At 39.4% G+C, this 25119-nt stretch overlaps 1 protein-coding gene across 2 annotated transcripts in view; it reads left to right on the forward strand.

Annotated features, from left to right (window-relative positions):
- The window catches only part of pmfbp1 (polyamine modulated factor 1 binding protein 1), a 791959-nt gene that overhangs the window by 480330 nt on the left and 286510 nt on the right, over positions 1–25119 (forward strand). Inside the window, exons 15-16 of one of the 2 annotated variants that reach the window (XM_087995767.1) lie at positions 1162–1308; positions 17359–17517. In XM_087995767.1, the coding sequence (XP_087851893.1) occupies positions 1162–1308; positions 17359–17517 (306 nt within the window). The remainder of the gene's footprint in view (positions 1–1161; positions 1309–17358; positions 17518–25119) is intronic. The other variant, XM_087995768.1, reaches the window with a different exon arrangement.

Below are 25119 nucleotides of genomic sequence, written 5' to 3' on the forward strand. Positions count from 1 at the left end.
GGAAGGAAACTGTTATCCTTATCTGGTCTGGCCAAAATATGACTCCAGGCCCACAGCAATGTGGTTGATGCTTAACTGCCCTCTGGGCAATTAAGGGTGGACAATAAATGCTTACCTAGCCAACGATGCTCTAATCCCATGAGTGAATAGAAAATAAACTCAATTAGCCCCCAGACTCCACCTTCTGTAAGAGTGGTAAATGATGATATATTTCTTCAGATATCCTGGCCTCTGATGAATTATTCTGTCGACCATGCCAATTCTGAGTTGACAATAGAGACAAAGGCAGTTGTTGATTCGGTCAAAACAAGAGTTTATTACAAGCATTCTTCATCAGGGAGTTAGACCCCTTGGTTTGAGTTACATATTTATCTGCCCTACAATCATTTGGTTACTTCCAATGAATTTGGTTCATTCCAATGAACACAGGCAATACAATATTTCACCACTCCTTATGAAACAAAGAATTGATACATTTTCTTTGTAAGACTAACTAATTCTTCCCCAGTACGCATTCCATTTCACTTGTGTCTGCTGTCTAACTAATCCAGTTCCCAATGATGCCAATTCCAAACCTGCTGGTGCCCTTTTTGTTGAAAAATAGGTCTCCATTTTATTCATCTAGCAATTTTTAATCTCCAGGTCAAATGGTTCTTTAAGCTTTACAACACCGCATATTCTAATCTTGGAGTTAAAGTAGGGGCTTTCTTAAGCAATGATCTTTGCAGTTGAATATTACAAGTGGTCTCCAATAGCAAACAAAGGGTCAGGTACTCTCTCATGACACACAAAATGAAACAAAGGACTGCAGATGCTGAAGATCTGAAATGAAAGCAAAAACTCAGCAGGTCAGTCAGCATCTGTGCTGACAAAGCAGAGTTAACATTTTGAGTTCAGTGACCCTTATTCAGAACTTAAATGAGTTCTGAATAAGTATCACTGGACTCGAAATGTTAAGTCTGCTTTCTCTACACAGGTGCTGATTGATCTGTTGATTTCTTCAGCAATTTCTGTTTTTGTCTCATGACACATTCTTACAAAAAACTTTGCTCTTCTTTTCTGATAATTCAATGTTCTATTCAATAATTTGAATTATAAATTCATTGTATGTGGTCTAAATGGATGTGTGCATTGCCGTTCATTCAATATTGTTCCATGCAGGTTGCAAAGAAAGCAGAAGAAATACAAGTAACTAACAGTATACATGAAGACTTGAAAGTAACTGCTGCACAATATGAAAAGACAATCTGTGAGCTGGAATCAAAATTCCATCAGGGCCAGAGTAACCAGGAGCATGCTAGAGACAAGGTATCATGACAATATTTAATTTTATTTGACAAATGTGTAAATATGCTTCCCTTTACAGAAGCATATGATGATAATAAAATTTAAATAATAACACAATATAGAGGATTTGAAATTCAGTTTGTTGATCAATATTCATGCTGGATTTGGCAAAGTTTAAAAAGCTGCTACAAAATGGAATAGCTCTTAGGTGAACCACAGAAAATGTTTACGTTATTGCAAGAAGTAGAAAATGCACTGAAAACAATGCTACATTTGGTGTTGTCACCTCAACAAAGCTACAGGAGGGACTTTGGTTGGAATTGGTCTTATGCAGCTGACAGTGCACATATAATAGGATAGCTATCAATGTGCCCTTCCATTTTCTTTCCAGCAAGGGAAGTGACAAGATTACTATTGTTTAGTTTTAATTGGACAGTAACATTTTCTGAAAGGCAATGGCACACTATTTTTGTAACGTGTTAGAGAAAATAGTGACATTTTTCAAAACAATTGAATTTTGCTATCATTATTAATTATTTTTGAAAGCAAAAATTTGCCAGTATGAATCTTCAATTTACCCTGATGCTTGCACAATAGTTAACTCATCATGAAACAAAATATTTTATTGACTTATTTGTCAAACAGATCTAACATGAACGAGGAAGCAGAACCAAGAGTCAGCTGTAATCCAATGAAGATGGTTAAGCTAAAAGATGCATTTCCTATAGGATTTAATGGAATAGCTTAGATTTATTCAATCATCAGCCAAACCTTGTGATTCCAAGCAAATTGAACTGCAATTTCAGTTCCCAATATTTAAACATAGGAAAAGTGACCTGATTAACAAAACAACTTTTGCCTGCCTTTAATACTTGATTACAAAAATATTACACTTCTAGTTTCTTAAGTATTATATGATATATCAACTGAAATTTTCTCATTTGTTACTTGCTTATACGATAATCCTTGAAGTCATGACGTGTGGAGGACAGGAATGCTGAGAAACAGAAAAGAGTCTAGAATATGTCACAAGGTGTTATTGACTTTTTTTAACCATCCCCATTTACCTAGCTCTGAGGTTGTTTTTCCATGGAGGATGTTGTTGCATTACAAAAAGGACAAGCCCTCTCAATAGCCCTTCCTGTAACTCGGTTTCCTCAGATCATTTGAACTCAGTTATGTTGCACCCAAAAAAAACTCATAACCCTTTAAAAACAATCAATAGCTATTTAACAGCTATAGATGGCACCATGCTTCCTGCATCTGTTCTATCTTTTGTACATTGTCCATTGTAGACCACTGTGCTAATATGGCCATGACTTACTTCATTTACAAGATAATGCATGGCTTAGAAAGGGTGGATGCTGGGAAATTGTTTCCATTAGGTGGGGATACTAGGACTCGTGGGCACAGCCTTAGAATTAGAGAGGATCAATTTAGAATGGAAATGAGGAGACATTTCTTCAGCCAGAGAATGGTGGGCCTGTGGAATTCATTGCCACGGAGCGCAGTGGAGGCCGGGATGTTAAATGTCTTCAAGGCAGAGATTGATAAATTCTAAATCTCGCAAGGGATACAGGGAGAGTGCAGGTAAGTGGCGCTGAAATGCCCATCAGCCATGATTGAATGGCAGAGTGGATGGACCGAATGGCCTTACTTCCACTTCTACTTCTTATACCATTACACAATGTCAACCCTGAACATTACAAGAGTCAGATAACAAGTAAGAATTTCTGTTGATTCTCTTGATTTACAGCAATTAAATATGTGGCCTCAGATTACCTAAAAACCAGATTCACCTTCACAGCAGATTAATGCATTATATGTTCAAAATGCTTAAGTTATTATAAAGCAGTATAACACTCGAACTTACAACAGAAGATTATCCAATGCATTAAACCTAATTTTAAATCAACAGCAGGGCTGGGAAAGATAACAAATTAGGAGAAATATCTGAGGTCATCTTTATTGCAACCTCAACATGCTAAAGCTGTTTCACAGTTAAAATAATTTTGAAGAATCATTATTGTTACAAAGTAAGCATGCATTTTTAGGACAGCAAGATCCTACACAGCAATTTATTGATTATCATATAATCAGTTTCCAGTGGAGCTGGTTGAAGAAAAAGTAATATTAGACAGAGGGGAGTGATTGTAGGTGGTTTCACCTAAAGGCCACCATGCCTCAAGCAACAGGCGAAGGTGAGAAGGATGAATCTTCATGGTAGCCTAAGTGGATGTGGGAATTGAACCTATGCTGTTGGTGTCACTCTGCCTTGCAAAGGCCATTTTACCACCAACTAGCTAACCTACCTCCCTTAGGCATTGCTAGATCTGGTTCTGTCGAATGAAATGGGCCAAGTAGATCAAGGGACAGCAATCATAAGGTTTAGGATATCAGTGGAAAAGATGTTGGTTAATCCAGAATACGAATAATCAATTGGTAGAGTAACAATACCAATAGGGAAAGATTGTTTGGGCACATTCAAGGTATATTCCTTCAAAATGGAAAAGTTGGACAAAGAAAATCTATAATTCCTCAGATGATAAAGAAAATAGATGAGATGAGGAAAAACCTTTTCACAAAATGAGTATTTAGGATCTGAAATTCACTGATGGGGTGTATGGTGGAGGCAGGTTCAACTGATGTATTCAAGAGGGAATTAATGATCATTTAAATAGAAATAGTGTACGGGGTTACAGGGAATGGCAGGAAATTAACTCTACATAAGAATGCTCGGAGAGTGGGTGCAGATATAATGGAGCTAAATGGCCTCCTGCACTGTGATTCCAGGATTCAAGGAATGTCACTGTGTCCCAAGGGACCGACTAGGAAAAGATGTATGGGGAAATGGGCTGCAAAGAACATATAGGACAGAGAGTCCATCTACCATGGACCTACTCTACCCATCTTCATAGTCCCCATATTAGTGGGAAGAGAGCAACACAGAGAGAGGAAGATTCAAATATTGGCAGGAATAGAGTAAGAACCCCACAAGTAGCAAAAGCATTGGTATACGTGGCTCAGAAGGATAAAAAGATACACAGTCTCTTGTGCAAATAAGGGCATGTACTCGGGAGAGAGTCCAACATACACAGCTCAATAATCTGCAAATGTCCAAGTGGCAGAGTCAGTACCTAAAGCATTCCAATGACTCTTTCACCACTTGATTTGTGTTGAAACTCATGGGATATTAGTAGCCTGAAGAACGTCATGGTTCTCAACTTGAACTTCTCCAAATCTTTGCACGATTCCACTGGAATGGTCTGAGATCTCATAGACTGCAGCCCATCAGTGCATCAAGGGGTTTCAAGAGGATTGCTAACTATATGTACTAATGAACCAAGCAGGACAGTTAGGTGGAGGGGCACATTGGTTTTTGGAACATTACTGGACACCCCTAAAATGTCATCAGCTGCACACATGGATCCTGTAGACTAGCCAGTGGTCTTTGTCAACAGGAATGGCTTCCATGCATCAATATACAACTGCTCCATGAGAATTAAAAGTGAATAGTTCATGTAACTGCATAGTTGTCAAGAAACAGCCAAGTTTACCAACATGCTTTGGTAGTCCATGTTTCACAGCTTTTACGGGACATGCATTCAGGGATGAATTCTTGAAGACAAGAGCTATCCACTGGAGACAAGGTTATTCACACCTCTATGGAATCTGGCACTGCAGCTAAGGAAGGGTATAACAACTGCTATAGGTCCACTGATGAAGGCATCAAGCAGACCATTCTGTAGCTGATGATGTGATTCAAGTGCCTAGTTCAAGCCAGTGGATCCCTTAACTAGGTCCAATTGTGGTGGTCTCCCATGCTTTGTGCAACTTAGGATTGCAGAGAGAGAGGCTGCGCATAATAAGGACATCATCATCTGCCACATCTCTTCCCACAAGTAGGATGTGAAGCATACTGCTAAGAGGAACCCCTTTGACCAGAAGCAAAGTCAATGAGCGGCATTCAAGGGAGTTTCATTGCAATCTCACTTGTTCTAGATTCCTGTAACACGTATGACTTAGAACCATCTGTGGACCAATCCATACCTTTATGTGTATCTCCTGTCATCTTCATTTTGTACTCCATCAGTAGCACCTAAGTTTCAAGGATGTGTTGGCAAAGCTGAGGAGCTGACCAGATACAATCAACTGAAACACCACCAGCCTATTTACAGAGCAAGACCAGGAGGATCCTGGTATGCTGCATTGGTCACAGCAACTTGAAGCATGGGGACTAAGGAGATGTGTTCAATATGGGATGCCCTGAGAGGAGTTCATAGGTGCAAAAGGTAAACACACCTCCTCATTTGGAATAACACTTGTACCCCCACCGCTGATCAGAGAAGGAAGAACTGTTGGTCACCCTAGATGGCTGGACTCTCTGGGCTTGCCACTGCTGCATAGAACTCACTTACAAGGTATTGGCATGCAGATTTGCACATATCTCTGACTGATTAATCTGCTGATACTGACTCACTATAAGGGGTGCCAAGTAAATATCATTCGCCTACCTCGCAAAACCTGAATGAACATCTCCAAATCTCTGCATAGATTTACAGAGCCTCTGATATCTCTGTCAGACGTATCTGTACCTGTCATTGTGCCACCAGAAGTTGCCATCTTGATTAACTATAGAAACATGTTGTCAGCCTGGGGCTCAGCTTGAGTCAAGAGTGTGGTGCTGGAAAAGGACAGCATGTCAGGCAGCATTCGAGGAGCAGGAGAATCAATGTTTTGGTCAAAAGCCCTTCATCAGAAAGGCCTTGTCAGCCTGGGGCTCAGCTTGAGCCTGGTCTCCTGAAAACTTCCAATGGTCAGTAGCCTCACTCATAAAAGCCTTCATCAGCTGCTTCAGTATGTCTGTGATACACTCACCAGCGTATGACTCTGAGTCTAATCACAAGCACATATGCACTGACAGGAAGATTTCTGAGCTATTGGAATGTGCAGGTGGTTGATGTGATGGGTCCCTACTTCTCCTTAGAGATGAACAGGTTGCCACTAATCTGTCTAGCTGGGTGTCCTTGGTGATTATCAAGACCTACATGTGAGCACACAAATCTTTAGGGGTTAATATCTTCACATTTTCTTATCTCAATCATGTCTGAAGTGAGAAACTCCAAATGTACAGTGGTAAACACATGAGCACGAAGCCTCGTGAGTCCCAATGTGCCAGTGGCCTATGGTGACCCTCCTGGTTTCATCAGGAGCAATCACTGAGCAAGCCTGAGACCCAGTCAGTTTCAGGTTTCCTCATCCTCTTACTTGGGGCAGAATATACAGATCAGGGAGGCCTGCATTGCTTTTGGCCCTCTTTCATTTCTCCGACAAACAGAAGGAACACTGTTTTCCCACAAAGACTGGAATGCTTATGCTGGAGGCACCTTTTTGGCTGATGATGGAGGTTCATAAATGCTTCTACCATACCTCTATTTTTCAGGAACTTTAGGTGGATCAATAAAATAGATGCTGTTGTTAAGATATAGATATGTATCTGAAAGAATGCGCTGCTACTGACCCCTGAGTCACATGCTGAGTGGTCACTCTCTCCCACCTAGCAAATCCTCCCATGTACCACATTCAAACCACAAAAGGGAAAGTTCCTCTTGGAAGAGCGAAGTGATTAATTAACCACACTCAGATGTGGACACAACTCTACAGCTGCTGACCTATTCTGCAATCTCCATCTAGGTATTTTTAGTCGGAAGAGAGAGTCTTGTCTTATTCCACCGTGAAAAGGATCAACTTCCTTGCTCTGCAGCCTGGAGGAAAACCTGCAGGGAGGCAAACTGTGGAGTTGCCAGTGTCTTCACTCTGCCATGCTGTTGCTGTGGTTCTGTTCGACGAGCTGGAAGTTTTTGTTGCAAACGTTTCGTCCCCTGTCTAGGTGGCATCCTCAGTGCTTGGGAGCCTCCTATGAAGCGCTTCTGTGGTGTTTCCTCCGGCATTTATAGTGGCCTGTCCCTGCCGCTACCGGTTGTCAGCTTCAGCTGTCCGCTGTAGTGGCCGGTATATTGGGTCCAGGTCTATGTGTTTGTTGATGGAGTTTGTGGATGAGTGCCATGCTTCTAGGAATTCCCTGGCTGTTCTTTGTTTCGCTTGCCCTATAATGGTAGTGTTGTCCCAGTCAAATTCATGTTGCTTGTCGTCTGCGTGTGTGGCTACTAAGGATAGCTGGTCGTGTCGTTTCGTGGCTAGTTGATGTTCGTGGATGCGGATCGTTGGCTGTCTTCCTGTTTGTCCTATATAGTGTTTTGTGCAGTCCTTGCATGGGATTTTGTACACTAAATCACTCTGCCATGTTATAGCATATTCCTATACTTCTATTTCATATTTTCCACTTTATAGATCAGGACGAAAGAACTTCTGCACCCTTGGTCAGGAGGAGGGGCCTTCTGCACTAGAATTTGTATGCAAGCATTTCAAATAATGGAAGCAGGGCTGTCAGTCCTTTAAATATGGCACCAGCACCCTCTTTTGAGTCAGCTGTCATGCCATTGACGCCTCATTGCTTGTCTCAGATAATTCATCAGTTACCACATGATCTTGTTCCGCCAACCAAATGGTCCTCCAAGATTAGCGACACCTGCTTCCATTTCTGCCACCAGGACCTGGGTCTCCATCAAGATTCAGCCTTACGTACTAATGTGATGTGGGGCTTTAGACACCATTTTTCTAACCAAAGCAAGATAGACAATATATTTTTTTAAATTATTGTTTACTAACTGCATGAAAGTGAACATGTATTCTTTAAATCTAGTTAATTATACAAAAGTTTTGATTTATTCATCTTGATTACTTATTACAGTGAAGAGGTACTTGCAATTATTTTTACCTATTAAATCTTAAATGATATATCATACTAGAATTACAATTGATGTGATTGCATTTTTCTAATTATTTCCTATTGGTTCTCAAGCTCTACATGTAAATAAGTAAACAATTAACAAACACTAAGTGAAAAAATAAATGCCTATTCCATTTTGTTTGGTAATATTTTATCAAACTGCATCACTTAGTAAACAGAAAGAAACATAACAAAAAGTCAGGTAAAATTAATATTATGTTTTACTTGTATTTTTAACCTGGCAGTGATCATGTGTAATTTATTCAGTGCTAGAAGCTATTTTACATAATCAGAATCATAGTATTAGAATTATGCTTCCATATTAAATCTTTATGCATTGTTGGATTTGTAAAATTTGACATGTTGTAATATGTTTTTGAGATCTTTAATAATGCTTTAGTTTCTTTTCAGATGGTTTCATATTTATTGAGGGATTTGTATTGTGTTATTGAAAACCTCTTATTAAGAATGAATTTGTAATCCATGTTATTTGGATGTGTGGTCCTGCTTCAGTGACTACATTTTCCATGAAAATCAACAGATAGGTGACCTTCTTTCTAAGTACAATATAGTAGTACAACTAATAATATTTACTTTTCCAAAATATCTGAATAAAGGATAAGCTTGTTACAAAATCAAAGTTCTAAATCACAGATTGATCTTTTGTAGATTCATTATGCTATTTGTTTTCACACCTTTTTAAAGTGAAATAAAATAGGGTATAATGGAATATTTTGGAACTCTTTTGAATCAATGTAAATAGGTGTTTTATTTTTAAATGGAAATAATTGCACAGAGGCCAGTATCCCATCACCAACTCACCCTTTATTTACATATGTAGAAAACACTGGCTGTGGTCAATCAGCTTACAGTCAGCCCCTGTCAGACAGGAGACTCTGAATTCCTTGGTTTTTTTTTACTATTAAAGTTGTACTTTATTCATAAAATACAATTGTAGCCCAAAGGCTGGATTGCAGTGTAACACAGTCAAAATATGATTTTTTGGATTTAAGTAATCAGATTAAAGCATGCAAAATTGTAGTATCAATATTAAACAAATACATTTGGCAGGTAACAGGACAGCAGTGAATGTGATATTAAAAGAAAATCACTTTGAATTAAAACATTAAAATTATAAACCAATATATTATTCCAATTTACAGCCACTGATGTCCATAGACATTTCATAATTTAGACTCTTAATTGAGGAATTCCTTGTTTATCTTTTTTTTTCTTTTTTTCTTTTATTTTTCTCTTTTTTTTAGACAAACACCCGAGTGTCCAGTGACAAGCAGAGCCCTTCACAAAAGGCAAGGCTGTGTGATTAGCCAAGAGGTTGTGTTTTTTTTTGTTTGTTTTTTTTTAAACTAACCCCCACACTACCACCTAAGTGCGGTAGTGCTTATTGTTCCCCAGCACTCATGGTGTGTGTGTGTATACGTGTGAGACACAGTGAAAGACACAAAGTGCACAAATCTTTATTCAATTTCCACCACCAGGAAGATAGGAAAACACCCGGGTGGCCAGTGACAAACACTGCCCTTCACATCAAAGGGCAGTGCTGTGTGATCAAAACAGTGAAAGGGAGGGTAGGGACTAAATCAAAATAGAGTTGGAGGGAAATTCCTCATTTTTTTTTCTTTTTTTTCCGGCCCTATCTCCTGTTTATTTTTTTTTCTAGGGACTCTCCTGGTTATATATTTTTTTTTCCTTTTTTTTCTTTTTTTCCCAGGGTACGTGTGCGCAGGTGTGACACACAGTGAAAGACACAAAGTGCACGAATCTTTATTCAATTTCCACCACCAGGAAGATAGGAAAACACCCGGGTGGCCAGTGACAAACACTGCCCTTTACATCAAAGGGCAGTGCTGTGTGATCAAAACAGTGAAGGGGAGGGTAGGGACTAAATCAAAATAGAGTTGGAGGGAAATTCCTTGTTTATATCTGTCAGCCAGGGTCCCCCAATTGGCCCAGGTTAACAACCTCATACAAGGATCTCATAGTCAGTAAGATCCACCTGGTTCCAATCACTGCAAATATCCGTCGATGTAATGTGGGCATTGGTGGCTAGACCAGCATTTGTTTCCCTTCGTTAACTGTCCTGGACAATGAGGTAATGTGCAGTCTTCTTAACTGTTGCAGTCCATCTATTGCAGGAATGAATCCTGTTTTGATAGGAAGGGAGTTCCAGGATTTTGATCCAGCAGCAGTGATGAATTTCTGATATTGTTCCAAGTCAGGTTGGTGTGTGACTTGAACGGGAATTTGCAGCTGATGACATAAAATGTCTTTTGTTAGTCATGTACTTCCAAAATTTTTGCTTTTTTTGTTACATACTTTGTTCATGTTTTTGGTTTAACATTGACCATTTAAATTGCCGTGTTGACATTTCCGTGCTAGTTTACAAAGTCAACTATAACAATAGAAGGGCATCTATAAGCAACATACATTGTGGGCCTGCATTATCTTCTTCCAGTGGACGTCACCTGCTTCTTATTTCTTTTCTGTGTTTGTCTTGTTTGAACCTGGTCTCCAAAGCTTACAAAGCTCAGTCCACACATGTATCAAGCTGATGCATCCATTTGCTTGTGGATTTATAGCTCTTTCCCATTGAGTATCAGTGGGACCAAGGCATCTCTGCCCATTGCTGCAGGACTAAAGTCATTGCCAGTTATGTGCCACATTTCAGTATGTCAGTAAGCAATGTTGCATCATATGATAGGCTGTATATGAATGAAAATGTGAATGCACCAAAGATGCCAGATGTACATGGCAGGATGCATCTGTGTCCAGTTAAAGTTTGGGCATTCATGGAAAGCAATGTTGTCTCTATCAGGTTTTGTGAAGACTTGACCCAGTAGTGTATATTCCTTATCTTGACTGAAAGGTAGCATTTCTGCATGTTGCTCAGAAGACTATGTTTTCAGGCCAGCTCGAGATTTTGAGTTCATAGACCAGACATAATTCAATGCAGCACTTATCATTTCTTTGTTTGGATGAACACAAAGGGTGGAATTTTACTAACACATGAAAGGTATGAGCTATGGTGAGTCAATATAATGGTAGTACAATGAAAACAGAAATATGAGATTCTCAACATTGATTAGAAAAAGTCTGATTAAAACCAAGGTTTTAATGGCTAGATGAAAGTCTCATTAGTGAGTGACAGCAAGCATACTTTTTGTATGCATTAACATCTCATTATTGCCTAACCTTATCTCATTTTCATGCAAGTTTTCTCAAGCAGTGGATTGAAACTAGACCACAGCAATTCCTGACAGAGAAGTCCGAACAGGACCTTAATGCTATCGCTCACCCTTGTCTTTTCTGGGCCTCCATCTGATCTAACTTCCTTACACAACAGCTAGAATATGGTATCAAATAAGCCCCAGTCTCTCAATTTTATCAGGGCACATTTCCAACTCACTTATAAAAACGGTTCTCCACATTAATACCGCACATCAAAGCTCACAAACACCTACATTGCAATGCTGCTGCCAGTCTGCTTTGCATGCAGGGACAGGCGCTCATCTTATGGATCAGAATTGGATGCATTCTGTTCTATTACGTTACTTTCTTATCATTCACTCATTGTGTGCCTATTTAGATGTTCTTAACATCTATTCCTTGCTTTACATCACTTTTTTACATATTGCTGCCCCATGCCAAACTTCCAGTACTTCTGCCTTGCTCTTCATGCTGATTACCAATGTCAAAACAGCTATGGATCTTGACCTCACTCAAGTCAACAAGAGCAGTAAGGACCCGCTTCCAGGCAGGCCCATGCCTGTGTGTTTGTTCCACTACCATATAGACAAATACCATCATTGAATCATTGAATTTCCTGCTACAGATAACTGGAGACTGCAATGAGGCTATGGGATTGACAACGTAGATCCATGAGAGCTACAACATTATTAGGGATTAGGGATATAATGACATTTGTCAGACAGAACAAAATCTTCAGTATCAGCCAGTGAGACACAGTCAAGACTTCCTTCTAAGCATTGTTCAATGGAACTGAATTGTGTCACCTTTCACTGACCTTTTGATTTGATGTTGGAGTGATCAGCATCGCCTGTGTAATTACAACTACAAGTGCGTTTAGTGGTTTGATCCTTCTATGCTTTTCATGTTGTTTAATAAACATTAAGGTTACAAACTGATGATATGACAAGCAGAACTGATCTAAAATATAAGAAGCAGAGTTGATATTTAAGGATATAACAAGCAAAGTTAATAATGTAGATATGTTGTATTTGGATTTCCAGAAGGCATTAAATAAAGTGCCTCCCAAAATGCTATTGCACAGGATCGGACCTCACGTATTGAGGATAATGTATTAATATGGATTGAGGATTGGTTAACACACCAAAGACAGAGAATAGGGATCATGTGGAAAGACCTGTCTAGTGGACAACCAAGGATCAGTCTTTGAGCCTCATTATTGTGTACTAATTATTTACTAAATGATTAATAAGTTGGAGGATGGGACAGAGTGTATTACATCTGAATTTTCTAATGTACAGATGTATGTTATCACATATTGTGATGACTATTTCAGGAATCTTTGATGTGGATGTGCCATTGTTGGACTGGGGTGGACAAAGTCAGAGGTCACATGTTAAATTGCCCATGGTGGTTTACTCTTTGGAGGGTCAGGTTAGGCCAAGGGCCTGTTTCCACTCTGTAGGTAATCTAATCTAATCATAACAAGATTATGAAACTGAAGGAAGCCTATCTCCTCCAGTTTGAGTTTTTTGAATAAAGAGCTAGAGCTTTTTCAACATTCAGGGAATAATCTGATTTGTATATAAGCCTGAAAATTTGGATGCAATATATAGAATTGAGAAATAGTGTACTATCATTTGACAGAAATTGTGATTTTGTATTCAGAGACACTGTTTTTGCACAAATTATAGGTATTAAAATCAGTGCCTCAATTTCCCTGTAGTTTTATGATTATTAAGTTATTCTGTTTGGTTGTTTACTGATCTTAGAGGATTCATGGTTCTTTGGCAATGTTTCCGTGCAAAACAAAGAACAAAAGAAATTAGTCTCATTGGACACTGTTATTTTGCAGTAAGATGTGACATTTAGCCTATCTCAGACTGATTACTTTGCTATCTTCTTTAAAAAACCATAACTTGTTATAGACTTGCAGCAATAATATTTAAACTAGCAAACAATTGTCTCTCTCTTGGTTTCTTTTTTAAATTCCTTTGATTTTGTTTAACAGGATATAATTCAATGCTGTTCACTCACAGGTTAGTGAGGTGGAAGATTTAATACTCATTTCCAGTGTTGTTCCGTATCTGGTTTACAAAAAAAATGTTACATGAATTAGAAGGGTTTCTCAGACATCTACTACTTTTGCTCAACCCTAATGACATCTAACATTCTCCAAACAGGTTAATTGCAGCCCACATCTCTCAAAGGAATAGTAATGAAAGCAGCAAGGCTCAGCACACCCTGAGTTTAATAGATTTTATTCCTAAATAACAGTAGTACAAATACAAATTATCGATTGATCAAGACTTTACCGATGATTGGAATATTAAACAATTAGTGATTCATGTCAATATACAACTTGTTGATGTTACAGGGTACTTAACATCGCATATGTACTTTAGAAATCTGCTGAAATTGTTCTAAAGTATGTATTTTAAGATATTTATTTTAAGATCATAGATTTGAATTAATCTATTTAGTAATTCATTCATACTAACTTCTTAACCCTCTACTTGTTGATTTTATTTCATTCCCTTAATGTCCCTTTTGCTTTCCATCTAATTGTATAGTTATTGTATGTAGCTCCCCCATGCCTCTGTTAGTTTCTATCAAATTTATATTCATCAATTGCAGTTGTTCTCCACAGATGAGGTATTGTTCTCAAGACTCCTCACAGCAGCAGCTTCCCTGTATTTCTTATAATGAAAACTGCACATGGTTCTATGTTATAATCATCAAAAACACTTTTCTTATCCTTCCTGTATTGTATATATAAGACTGTAGTTACTTTTAAAACTGACATAACTCGTAAGTGGATTATTTAAAGTGACAATATCCATCGAATGATACTCTGCATCATGCTGGTACTCTGGGTTATTTGAGTTATGTCAGAGTACATGATTCCCCATTACATATCGTCATAAAAGCAAGGCACATGAATGGTAGATCATTCAGAACAACTGAATACCTAACCAGTCAATCAATAAGTAAATTGATTTTGAACTCCTCTTGATTATTATCTCATGCTCTCATGGTGACTGATCTTCATCGCACAGCTGCCTGTTGATACCTTTGCACTAATAAGTGAATAACTTTAAAATGAAAGCAAACAAAAAGATAATAAAGTATAGTTATATGTGTTCACATGATGTGTTATGAGGTAACTAATTTTTATGCAAACCATTCTAAATATAATAATTTATTTTGGATAATCCATAAGCTGAAAATTATCTTGGTTAAATTGACATGAATGTGGAGCGTGGTATTGGAAAATTTAAATAATTGCAAAGAAGAGTTTAAAAAGCATACATACACATCAATTTGGGTTAAAGATCATAGAAGATTAAGATATTTTATTGAAACTAGTCAACATCTATTCATCTTTCAACTGCCTCTCATACAAATTACTCTCAATTATTTTGAAACAATTGCTTTAGCATGTGTTTATTTTATGGTTGCTCGTGATAAGGTTGCTGTTGGCACTGTAATGCTTCACTATAGCTAAACTCAAAGTGCAACACTATCTAGGGCTTTGACTGAAATTTGCGCTTCTATTCATGAGATTCTTAAGTTTCAAGATCAGGTTACATGATTTATCCATATGCTATACAACACAGCAACTCAAAACAGTGTGTGCATCCAACACCATCAGCATTCTACATATCCATTGTAGTACGAATTGCAGTCTATGCCAGCGATTAATGGAAGAGAACAGCAAACGTTTCATGTTAAGCTGGATGTGTTCCACCAGTGTTGTTTATGTAAGATCCTGGGCATCACTTGAAAAGATAGCATCACCAGAGAAGAAGTGTTACGTAGGACTGGGCAGAGGCACGTACAGCATGTTATGACAAAGACATGATGGAGACTGAGAAGATATGAATTTCATCTCCTGGACAAGTGCTCCACCAGATAGCTGTTAAATAGACACACCAGATGAGAAAAGAAGTCCAGGCCAAAGAAGTCCTGACAAAGTAACTTTAGAGAGGATCTTTAAGGGTGGAATTCCATCTCGGCTGCAGCAAAACAGATTGCAGTGCATCAGGACCAGTGGATGAATCTTGCACCCATTATCTTGCATGGACCAGACAAAATAAGTCTAGGTGTTCATGCGGCATGTGTTTCACATAGCAAGCGCTAAAGGCCGCAATTTATTACAACATGGAGATTTTGAGTTCAATTGCATTTAATAACTCAGTTGAAACTTTATTGCTGGAACAGCACAGCAGGCAGCATCCAGGGAACAGGAGATTCGACGTTTCGGGCACAGGCCCTTCTTCAGGAATGAGCAGAGAGTGTTCAGCAGGAGAAGATAAAAGGTAGGGAGGAGGGACTTGGAGGAGGGGAGTTGGAAATGTGATAGGTGGAAATGTGATAACCTATCACATTTCCAACTCCCCTCCTCCAAGTCCCTCCTCCCTACCTTTTATCTTCTCCTGCTGAACACTCTCTGCTCATTCCTGAAGAAGGGCCTGTGCCCGAAACGTCGAATCTCCTGTTCCCTGGATGCTGCCTGACCTGCTGTGCTGTTCCAGCAATAAAGTTTCAACTTTGATCTCCAGCATCTGCAGACCTCACTTTCTCCTTTAATAACTCAGTCTCAAGTACTTGCATTTTTCTTTAATTATGTACATCAAACATTAAATTAGCAATCTTGCACATTTCACATAATTCATGTTGTGCAGTAGGCTTTGAGCATGATTACAGGAGTTGAGGCAAATTGACATGAGGCAATAAGGTTATTAAAATGTTCCCACTCCCTGCTTCCTTTCCTGAAACCTCATTGTGATCAAGTGCTGGGGTGAATAACAACTGGCATGAGCAGCATTGGAAGTCATTTTTTAAAAAAAACATGGATTATAAGTGTACTAGCACTCCTGAACCATCAGGACACACTTCTATGATATTGGAGCTCCAACTTTGGATTGAATCTCGATCTTGAACAGGAATGTAAATCTAGGGGTTGGTAATAGAAAAAGGCTGAGTTTAGATTCCCTACAGTGTGGAAACAGGCCCTTCAGCCCAACAAGTCCACACCAACCCTCCAAAGAGTAACCCACCCAGACTGACTTCCTTCTGACTAATACACCTAACGCTATGGGCAATTTAGCATGGCCAATTCTCCTGACCTGCAAATCTTTGGACTGTGGGAGGAAACCCACACAGACAGGGGGAGAATGTGCAAATTCCACACAGACAGCTGCCTGAGGCTGAAATCGAACTGGAACCCTGGTGCTGTGAGGCAGCAGTGCTAACCACTAATCCACTGTGCCACCTGAGTTGAGGAGGGGGAGAGGCCACAACTTGGAGATCCGGAGAAAACACAACTTGGAGGTGAAGAGGTGGCAAGGCATTGCAATTAGGAAATTAGGAAAGGGAAAAAGACCACAACCAAGACGTTGTGAAGGATGAAAAGCCACATTGGAAAGCAGCTGAGGTGCCAATTAGGGTTCTGGAAGCAAAATTAAAACAGCTCTCAGAATGTTCAGTAAGCTTACAGACCCCATTATTTTACCCATGTTAAATCAAAATTGCATTAAACAGGCGGCTTTAACCAAGGACTTGTTGTACACATTTTTAATGTGCTGTGTCTTAACTAGATTACAGTGTACATGTGTCGACTGCAATAAATTTAGCACTTCTTCTACTGCATTCCAAAATGAAATTACAACCTAGTGAACAATGCCTAAAAATAATCCTTTCTTTCTCCTCTTGTCTTTTTGATACATTTGTCACTGCGTAGTGCATAAGGTTATGGTCAGTTCTCTAAGGGAATGTTAACTAGCATTGCATGTTACTCATTTGATGTCACATTACATAAAGCAAAAAGCCATAATCTAGGGCACATGTTGATCAGTAACATCCGTTTGTTTTAAAGTGAAACTATTCAAGTGAACACTTTCATTTGTGTGATGTAAACTAAATGATTGCTCTGTTCATTCATGCCAACGAGGAGGTAAGATTTAAATTATATGTATTTGGTTTTACAGATGATAAGACTTGAACGGACAGTCAAGCAGCTTGAGGAAGAAAGGGTCCGACTGCAGGAGCACTGTAATGAATTGGTGGAAGAAAATGGGCAGCTTCACGCACGACTGGAAGTTGAGAATTTATCAGTGCAAAATCAACAAAATATTATGGCAATGGAGGTCATTAAGAGAGTTATTAGGTTTTTGACAATTAGGCCTTTGACATAAAAATATAAAGGGAAAACATCCTTTCTATTGTCGTTCATGCTTTGGACCTTTCAACCAGTTTCTACCGAAACTCATTTTACTCAGGAACTGTACTTGTGAGACAAACAGAAGAGTCGACTTGTAATTCAACAAAATTTTATTCACAAAATACAAAAGAAAGGAAAGAGGCACTATAGCTTTATAGTGACCAAAGCCCTGCTCTTTTGTGATAAAAATCAATTATTGTACCAGTTGCAATGTTAGGTGGTTGTCGCAATCTTTATGTAAACTACTACTGGCTACCAGCTACTACATGCAGTCATTCTCTATTTAAGTAGTACTAGGTTTTTTCACATTAGTAAACAACTTCACATTTTCCAACATTCAGCTCTATCTGCCAAATTTTTGCCTAGGAGCTCAATCTATCAATATCCATCTGCAACTTCTTTGCATCCTCTTCATAATTTACCTTTCTACCTATCTTTATGCCATCAGTAAATTACCATGACTTCACTCCCCTGATCTAAGCCATTGATGTAAGTTGTAAAGAACTGAGGCCCAGCACAGACCCCTGGGGACTCCACTTGTTCACATTCTGTCTCTCAGAAAATGACTCATTTGCATATACTGTTTTCTGCTAGCCGGCCAATCTTCTATCCATGCTAGTATGTTACCCTCTACACTTTGAACTCCTATTTAATACAGTAACCTTTTATGTGATACCTTGTCAAATATCTGGAAATCTAAGCACAGTGTATCCACAAGCTTCCTTTTATCCCAGCATGTTATTCCTTCAAGGAACTCCAGTAAGTTGGTTATGGGCGGCACAGTGGTTAGCACTGCTGCCTCACAGCGCTGGAGATCCGGGTTCAATTCCTGCCTCAGGCGACTGTCTGTGTGGAGTTTCTTCCAGTTTCCTCCCACAATCCAGAAAATGTGCAAGTTAGGTGAATTGGCCATGCTAAATTGCCTGTTGTGTTAGGTGAAGTGGTAAATGTAGGAGAATAGGTCTGGGTGGGCTACTCTTCAGAGGCGTCGGTGTGGACTTGTTGGGCCGAAGGGCCTGTTTACACACTGTAAATAATCTAATCTAAATATGCTTTCCCTTTCTCAAAACTAGGCTGACTCTTCCTGATTACCTTGGGTTTTTTTTTAAGTGCTCAGCTATAATCTCCTTAATGATCAAGTTTAACACCTTCCCCGTGACAGGCACCAATCTTGCTTTTCCACGGCTTCCTGCTTGCTGCCACCCTGTTTTCTTGAATTTGAGAAGTTATATTTGCTACTTTCAAGTCTAATGGGACTTTCCAGAATCTAGCAACTTTGGTGAATTTAAATCAATACACCTCTGTTAAAATGAGTATAGTGGCCATCGCTAAGGGGAAGATGCTGGGAAGTTGAAAAATCTGAAGGCAGATAAATCACCCAAACCAAATGGATTACAACCCAGAATTCTGAAGGAGGTACTAAGGAGATGGTAGAGACATTGGTAGTGATCTTTCAGGAATCACTAGAGTCAGGGAGGGTTCCAGAGGTTAGAAAGTAGCTAACCTAACACCCCTGTTGAAGAAGGGAGGAAGATAGAACACAGGAAACTATAGGTTAGCTTGCCTGACCTAGGTCATTGGTAAGATTTTAGAATTCAGTATTAAGAATGAGATTGCGGATTATTTGGAAGTGCATAGTAAAATAGGATGGACTAAGTATGGCTTTGTCAACGGGAGCTCATGCCCGACTACTATGTTACAATTCTTGAGGAGGTAGCAAGCAAATTAGACAAAGGAGATCCAGTAGATGTAATCTATTTGGATTTCCAGAAGACCTTTGATAAGGGGCCGTATAGTAGGCTGCTAAATAAGATAAGACCCATGATGTCAGGGACAAGGTACTAGCATGGATAGAGGATTAGCTTACTGACAGAAGACAGACAATAGGGATAATGGCTTCAGAAATCTTATGAAGGCAAATGCAATGTTGGTATTCATTTCAAGAGGGCTAGAAAACAACACCAGATTTGTACAGAGTAAGGCTCTGGTCAGACCACATTTAGAATATTGTGGGTAGTTTTGGGCCCCACATTTAAAGAAAGATGTGCTGGTGTTGGAGGGAGTCCACAGGAGGTTTACAAGAATGATCCTGGAGATGAAGGGTTTACCAAATGAGGGTCAGTTGGGAAATCTGGATCTGTACTCAGTGGAGTTTGGAAGGATGTAGGGAGATCTGATTGAAACTTACGGCATACTGAGATGCTTGCATAGAGTGTACATGGAGAAGATATTTCTAATAGTAGGAGAGTCTAGTACCTTGGGTGGCACAGCCTCAAGGTGAAAGGATGACCTTTTATAACTAAGATGAGGAGTAATATCTGGTTCTGGTGACTCTGTGGAACTCATTGCCATAGAGTGCTGTGAAGGCCAGGCCAATGAAGTATTTAGGACAGAGATAGATAGTTCTTGATTAGTAACCAGGTTTTTTAATAAACAAAATTATTGTTTTATGATTGAAACACAACTTTTTCAATAAAGATACAATAATTGGTTAATAACAACAGGCAAGAATATAGAAGTGGAAATTTGTATCCTTCCAAATATCTCCCAAACAAATACACTAACACACTTATACTCACCCTTCAAAAAAGAGAAAACAAAACAGATTTCACTGCAAAAATTAGCTTTTTGAGAAAGTAAATACTTTGGTCAATGGATTATCTTGAAGGTAAAAAGATAAGTGTTGAAAGTTCCAAACATCAATTGTTTTAATATTCTAGCACATGTGTTCAGTTCACCAATCATGCACAGTTTTCTTTGAAATCTTACAGACACATACTTGCTAAGGGAACACAATATTGAGATGTTGCTTCAGTCACCTTCAAAAGAATAAATGTATTTCATCCTGAACTGAACAAGAGGGTTTTCACTTCAGAAATGGCAGAAATCAGCTGGACAGCTTGTTCTTAGCAGCTGAATTGAAGTAAAGCTTGCTTCTCAGCAGGCTTACCTCCAATTAAAACAGATAAAACAAGAGCATCTTAAGAAAAATGCTGTTTATAAAAGCTCCAGCAAAGCAAGTAGTTGTTAGCAATCATGTGACTTATAGGAAACTTTATTTTGGAAAAGCTCCAGTGACAACAGTAAACTTTCAATTAAGTTTATTGAAGATTTATTAGACCACTGCCTGGAATGGGGAAGTCAATTTATGAGGAAAGATTAATCAGACTAGGCTAGTATCTGCTGGGATTTAGCAGCATAAGAGGCAGCTTGATTGAAAGATATGAAATTCTCAATTTCTTGAGTATATGTAAAAAGAATGTTTACTCTTCTGAGTAGAACTAGAACCTATTTTAAAGAGACCACTCCAGAGTTTTTTCATTAATCTTGAAATAAATTCCTTTTCCCATAATCATTCAAAACTTAAGTCCTCCAAGCAATATTAAATTTAAAGCACCCATCTAACCTCATGTGACAGAGGGCTAGGAACCAGAAGAGAAGACTAATAGACAGTGAGGTGGAAACTAGAGACTGTAAGGAACATGTTCATGCAGTTAGCATTACCAAGGGGAAGAATAGGCAGAGAGCAAATGAATGCAAAGGAACTGGTGGTCTGAAGTGCATATGTTTTAGTGCAAAGAGTATAGTGGGTAAGGCAGATGAACTTAGGGCTTGGATTGGTGCCTGGGAGTATGAAGTTATTGCAGTCACAGAGACTTGGTTGAAAGAAAGGCATGATTGGCAACTAAATGTTCCACGATATAGATGCTTCAGACAAGACAGGGAGGGAAGTAAAAGGGGGGAGGAGTTGCATTGCTGGTTATGGATGATATCACGGCTGTGCTTAAGGAGGACACTATGGAGGACTTGAGCAGTGAGGCTTCATGGGTAGAGCTGAGAAATAAGAAGGGTGCAGTTACATTGTTGGGGTTGTACTACAGGCCTCCCAACAGTGAGCGTGAGGTAGAAGAACAAATAGGTAAACAGATTATGGAAAGATGTCGAAGCAACAGGGTGGTGGCAATGCGAGATTTTAATTTTCCCAACATTGACTGGGATACACTTAGTGTCAGAGGTCTGGTTGGGGCAGAATCTGTAAGGAGCATCCCAGAAATCTTTCTGGAGCAGTATGTCATTAGTCTAACTAGGGAAGGGACCATATTGGAACAGGTGTTGGGTAATGAGCCAGGCCAGGTGGTAGAAGTTGCAGCGAGGGATTTATTTGGTAATAGTGACCACAATCCTGTAAGTTTTAGAATACTTGTAGACAAAGATGAGAGTGGTCCTAAGGGAAGAGTACTAAACTGGGCCAAGGCCAATTATATCAAAATTCGGCAGGAGTTGGGAAATGTGGATTTGGGGCAGCTATTTGAAGGGAAGCACACATTTGATATGTTGGAGGCTTTCAAAGATAGTTTGAAGATAGTGCAGGATAGGCATATCCCTTTGAAAACAAGGTATAGGAAAGGCAAGATTCGTGAATCGCGGATGACAGGAGATATTGTGCAACTAGCCAAGAGGAAAAGGGAAGGGTACAGGCAGCTAAGAACAGAACAGGCTTTGGAAGAATATCGGGAGAGTAGGACCAATCTTAAACGAGGAATCAAGCAGGCTAAAAGGGGTCATGAAATAACCTTAGCAAGCAGTTAAGGAGAATCCCAAGGCCTTTTATTCATATATAAGAAGCAAAAGGGTAACTAGAGAAAGGGCTGGTCCACTGAAGGATAAGGAAGTTTGTGTCGAACCTGAGAAAATGGGTGAGATTCTCAATGATTACTTTGCATCAGTGTTCAATGAGGGGAGGGACATAATGAATGTTGAAATTAGAGATGGAAGTTTGTTTACTCTGGATCACATTGACATTAGGAGGGAGAATGTGTTGGGTAGGCTAAAGGATATTAAGGTGGACAAATCCCTAGGACTGGATTGGATCTATCCCAGATTGCTGGGGGAGACAAGAGAGGAAATAGCTGGGACCCTGACAGGTATCTTTGTAGCATTCTTAAACACAGGTGCAGTGCCGGAGGACTAAAGAGTTGCTAATGTTGTCCCCCTGTTCAAGAAGGGTAGTAGGGATATTCCAGGCAACTACAGACCAGTGAGCCTGACATCAGTAGTGGGAAAATTGCTGGAGAAGGTACTGAGGGATAAGATCTATTTATATTTGGAAGAGAATTGGCTTATCAGTGTTAGGCAACGTGGTTTTGTGCAGGGGAGATTGTGCCTTACCAACTTAATAAAGTTCTTTGAGGAAGTGACCAAGTTGATAGATGAAGGAAGGGCTGTAGACATCATATACATGGACTTTAGTAAGGTGTTTGATAAGGTTCCCCATGGTAAACCAAAGGAGAAAGTGAAATCACATGATGTGCAGGGTGTTCTAGGTAGGTGGATAAAGAACTGGTTGAGCAACAGGAGACAGAGAGTAGTCGTTAATGGGAGTTTTTCGAAATGGAGAAAGGTGACCAGTGGTGTTCCACAGGGATCAATACTGGGGCTACTGTTATTTGTGATATGCATAAATGATCTGGAAGAGGGCATTAGTGGTCTGATCAGTAAGTTTGCACATGACACTAAGATTGGTGGAGTAGCAGAGAGCAGAGGGGACTGTCAAAGAATACAGGAGAATATAGATAGACTGGAGAGTTGGATGGAGAAGTGGCAGATGGAGTTCAATCCGGGAAAATGTGAGGTGATGCATTTTGGGAAGTCTAATTCTAGAGCGAATTATACAGTAAACGGAAGAGCCTTGGGAAATGTTGATGAGCAGTGAGATCTGAGAGTTCAGGTCCATTGTATCCTGAGGTGGCTGCACAGGTGGATGGAGTGGTCAAGAAGGCATATGGTATGCTTGCCTTAATCGGACGGGGTATTGAATATAAGAGCTGGCAGGTCATGTTAAAATTGTATAAGATTTTGGTTCGGCCGCGTTTAGAATACTGTGTACAATTCTGGTCGCCACATTACCAAAAGGATGTGGATGGGTTGGAGACGGTGCAGAGAAGACTTATGAGCATGATGCTGGTATGGAAGGTAATAGCTATGAAGAGAGATTGAGTAGGTTAGGATTGTTTTCATTAGAAAAAAGGAGATTGAGGTGGGACCTGATTGAGATCTACAAAATCATCGAGGATACAGACAGATGGATAGAGATAAGCTTTTTACCAGGGTGAGGGATTCAATAACAAGAGGTCATGCATTCAAGGTGAGAGGAGAAATGTTTAAGGGGGACACGCAGAAAGTACTTTACACAGAGGGTGTTAGGTGCCTGGAATGCGTTGCCAGCAGAGGTAGTAGAGGCAGGCACAGTAGATTCATTTAAGGTGCGTCTGGAGATTTGCATGAGCAGGTGGGGAGCAGAGGATACAGATCCTGAGGAATTGGGCAATAGGTTTACACAGTAGATTTTGATCGGCTCAGGCTTGGAGGGCCAAAGGGCCTGTTCCTGGGCTGTAAATTTTCTTTGTTGTTCTCTTCTTTGTTGTATAATAAAACATAGGATGGTAGGGAAGAAGTGACAGAACTTTAAGGAGATATTTCATTCAGAAAGGAAGGATCCACAAGGAGGATGAACCATCTGTGGCTGACTAAGGACGTTAAGAATAGTTTCAGTTGAAATAACAAGTATGCCATGCTGCTAAGGTTTGCAGGAGGCCAAAAGATTGAGAAAATGTTAGAACTAACTACTGGTACCTAAATGTAACAACAAAGGGAAACACATGAGATAAAAATGTAAGATAAGATAAAAATTAGAAAATATAAAAACAATAAAAGTTTGTACAAGTAAATAAAGAAACGAATAGCTAAACATTGGTCCCTTGGAGGATGTGTCTGGGAAATTACTAAATGGAAAGAAGGAAATGACAGTTATTGTGTAGGGAGACTTAGAACTGTGCAGATCAGAGGGATGAGAGTGTTCTTGTCAAGAACAATAAAAACTGGCATGTAGGTTCAGCAAACAATGAAAAAGGAAAAGGGAATGTTGGGCTGAAGTGCAACGGGGTTAGGGTATAAAATTAAGGAAGTCTTGTTACCTCTTTTTGTGGCATCTGTGAGACTTAACTTGAGTACAGTTTTATAGGTATTCATCAGGTACCAGAGTCCAATGTAGCAATGGTTTATGCAAGCTAACTCCATTCAAGATGAGTGCCACCTATTGGTTAGGGATCCTCACAAGGCATTCAAACTGTACATCTGAAATTGGCATTGAATCAAATAAACCTTTCTGAGAATGTTACCTTCCCTTAACAGTCGATGGTGTTGCTATGGCAATGTTACTGTGAATTTCTGTATGAAGAATATTTGTGGGGATCACAATTGATCAGAAGCTCAACTGAATCATCCACAGAAATATTCTAGCTGTGAGAGCAGGTCAGAAGCTTGCTATCCTGTTGCAAGTAACTCACCTGATTCCTGGAAGGAACATAGAAAAATATGTCAAGAGTAGAATGGAATACATTCCACATACCAAAATTTGTGCATTTGCAGGAGTTTGACAATGCCCTAGATACTTGATCAGCAATCTAATCCCTTCCATTCGACATGTAATGTGCAGTTGTTGCCATACTTGCTGTCTACGAGAAACTCT

The sequence above is a fragment of the Chiloscyllium plagiosum genome, unplaced genomic scaffold, assembly GCF_037043375.1.
Source record: "Chiloscyllium plagiosum isolate Xiang-an unplaced genomic scaffold, Cpla_swu_hap1 HiC_scaffold_17, whole genome shotgun sequence".
Lineage (NCBI taxonomy): Eukaryota > Metazoa > Chordata > Chondrichthyes > Orectolobiformes > Hemiscylliidae > Chiloscyllium > Chiloscyllium plagiosum.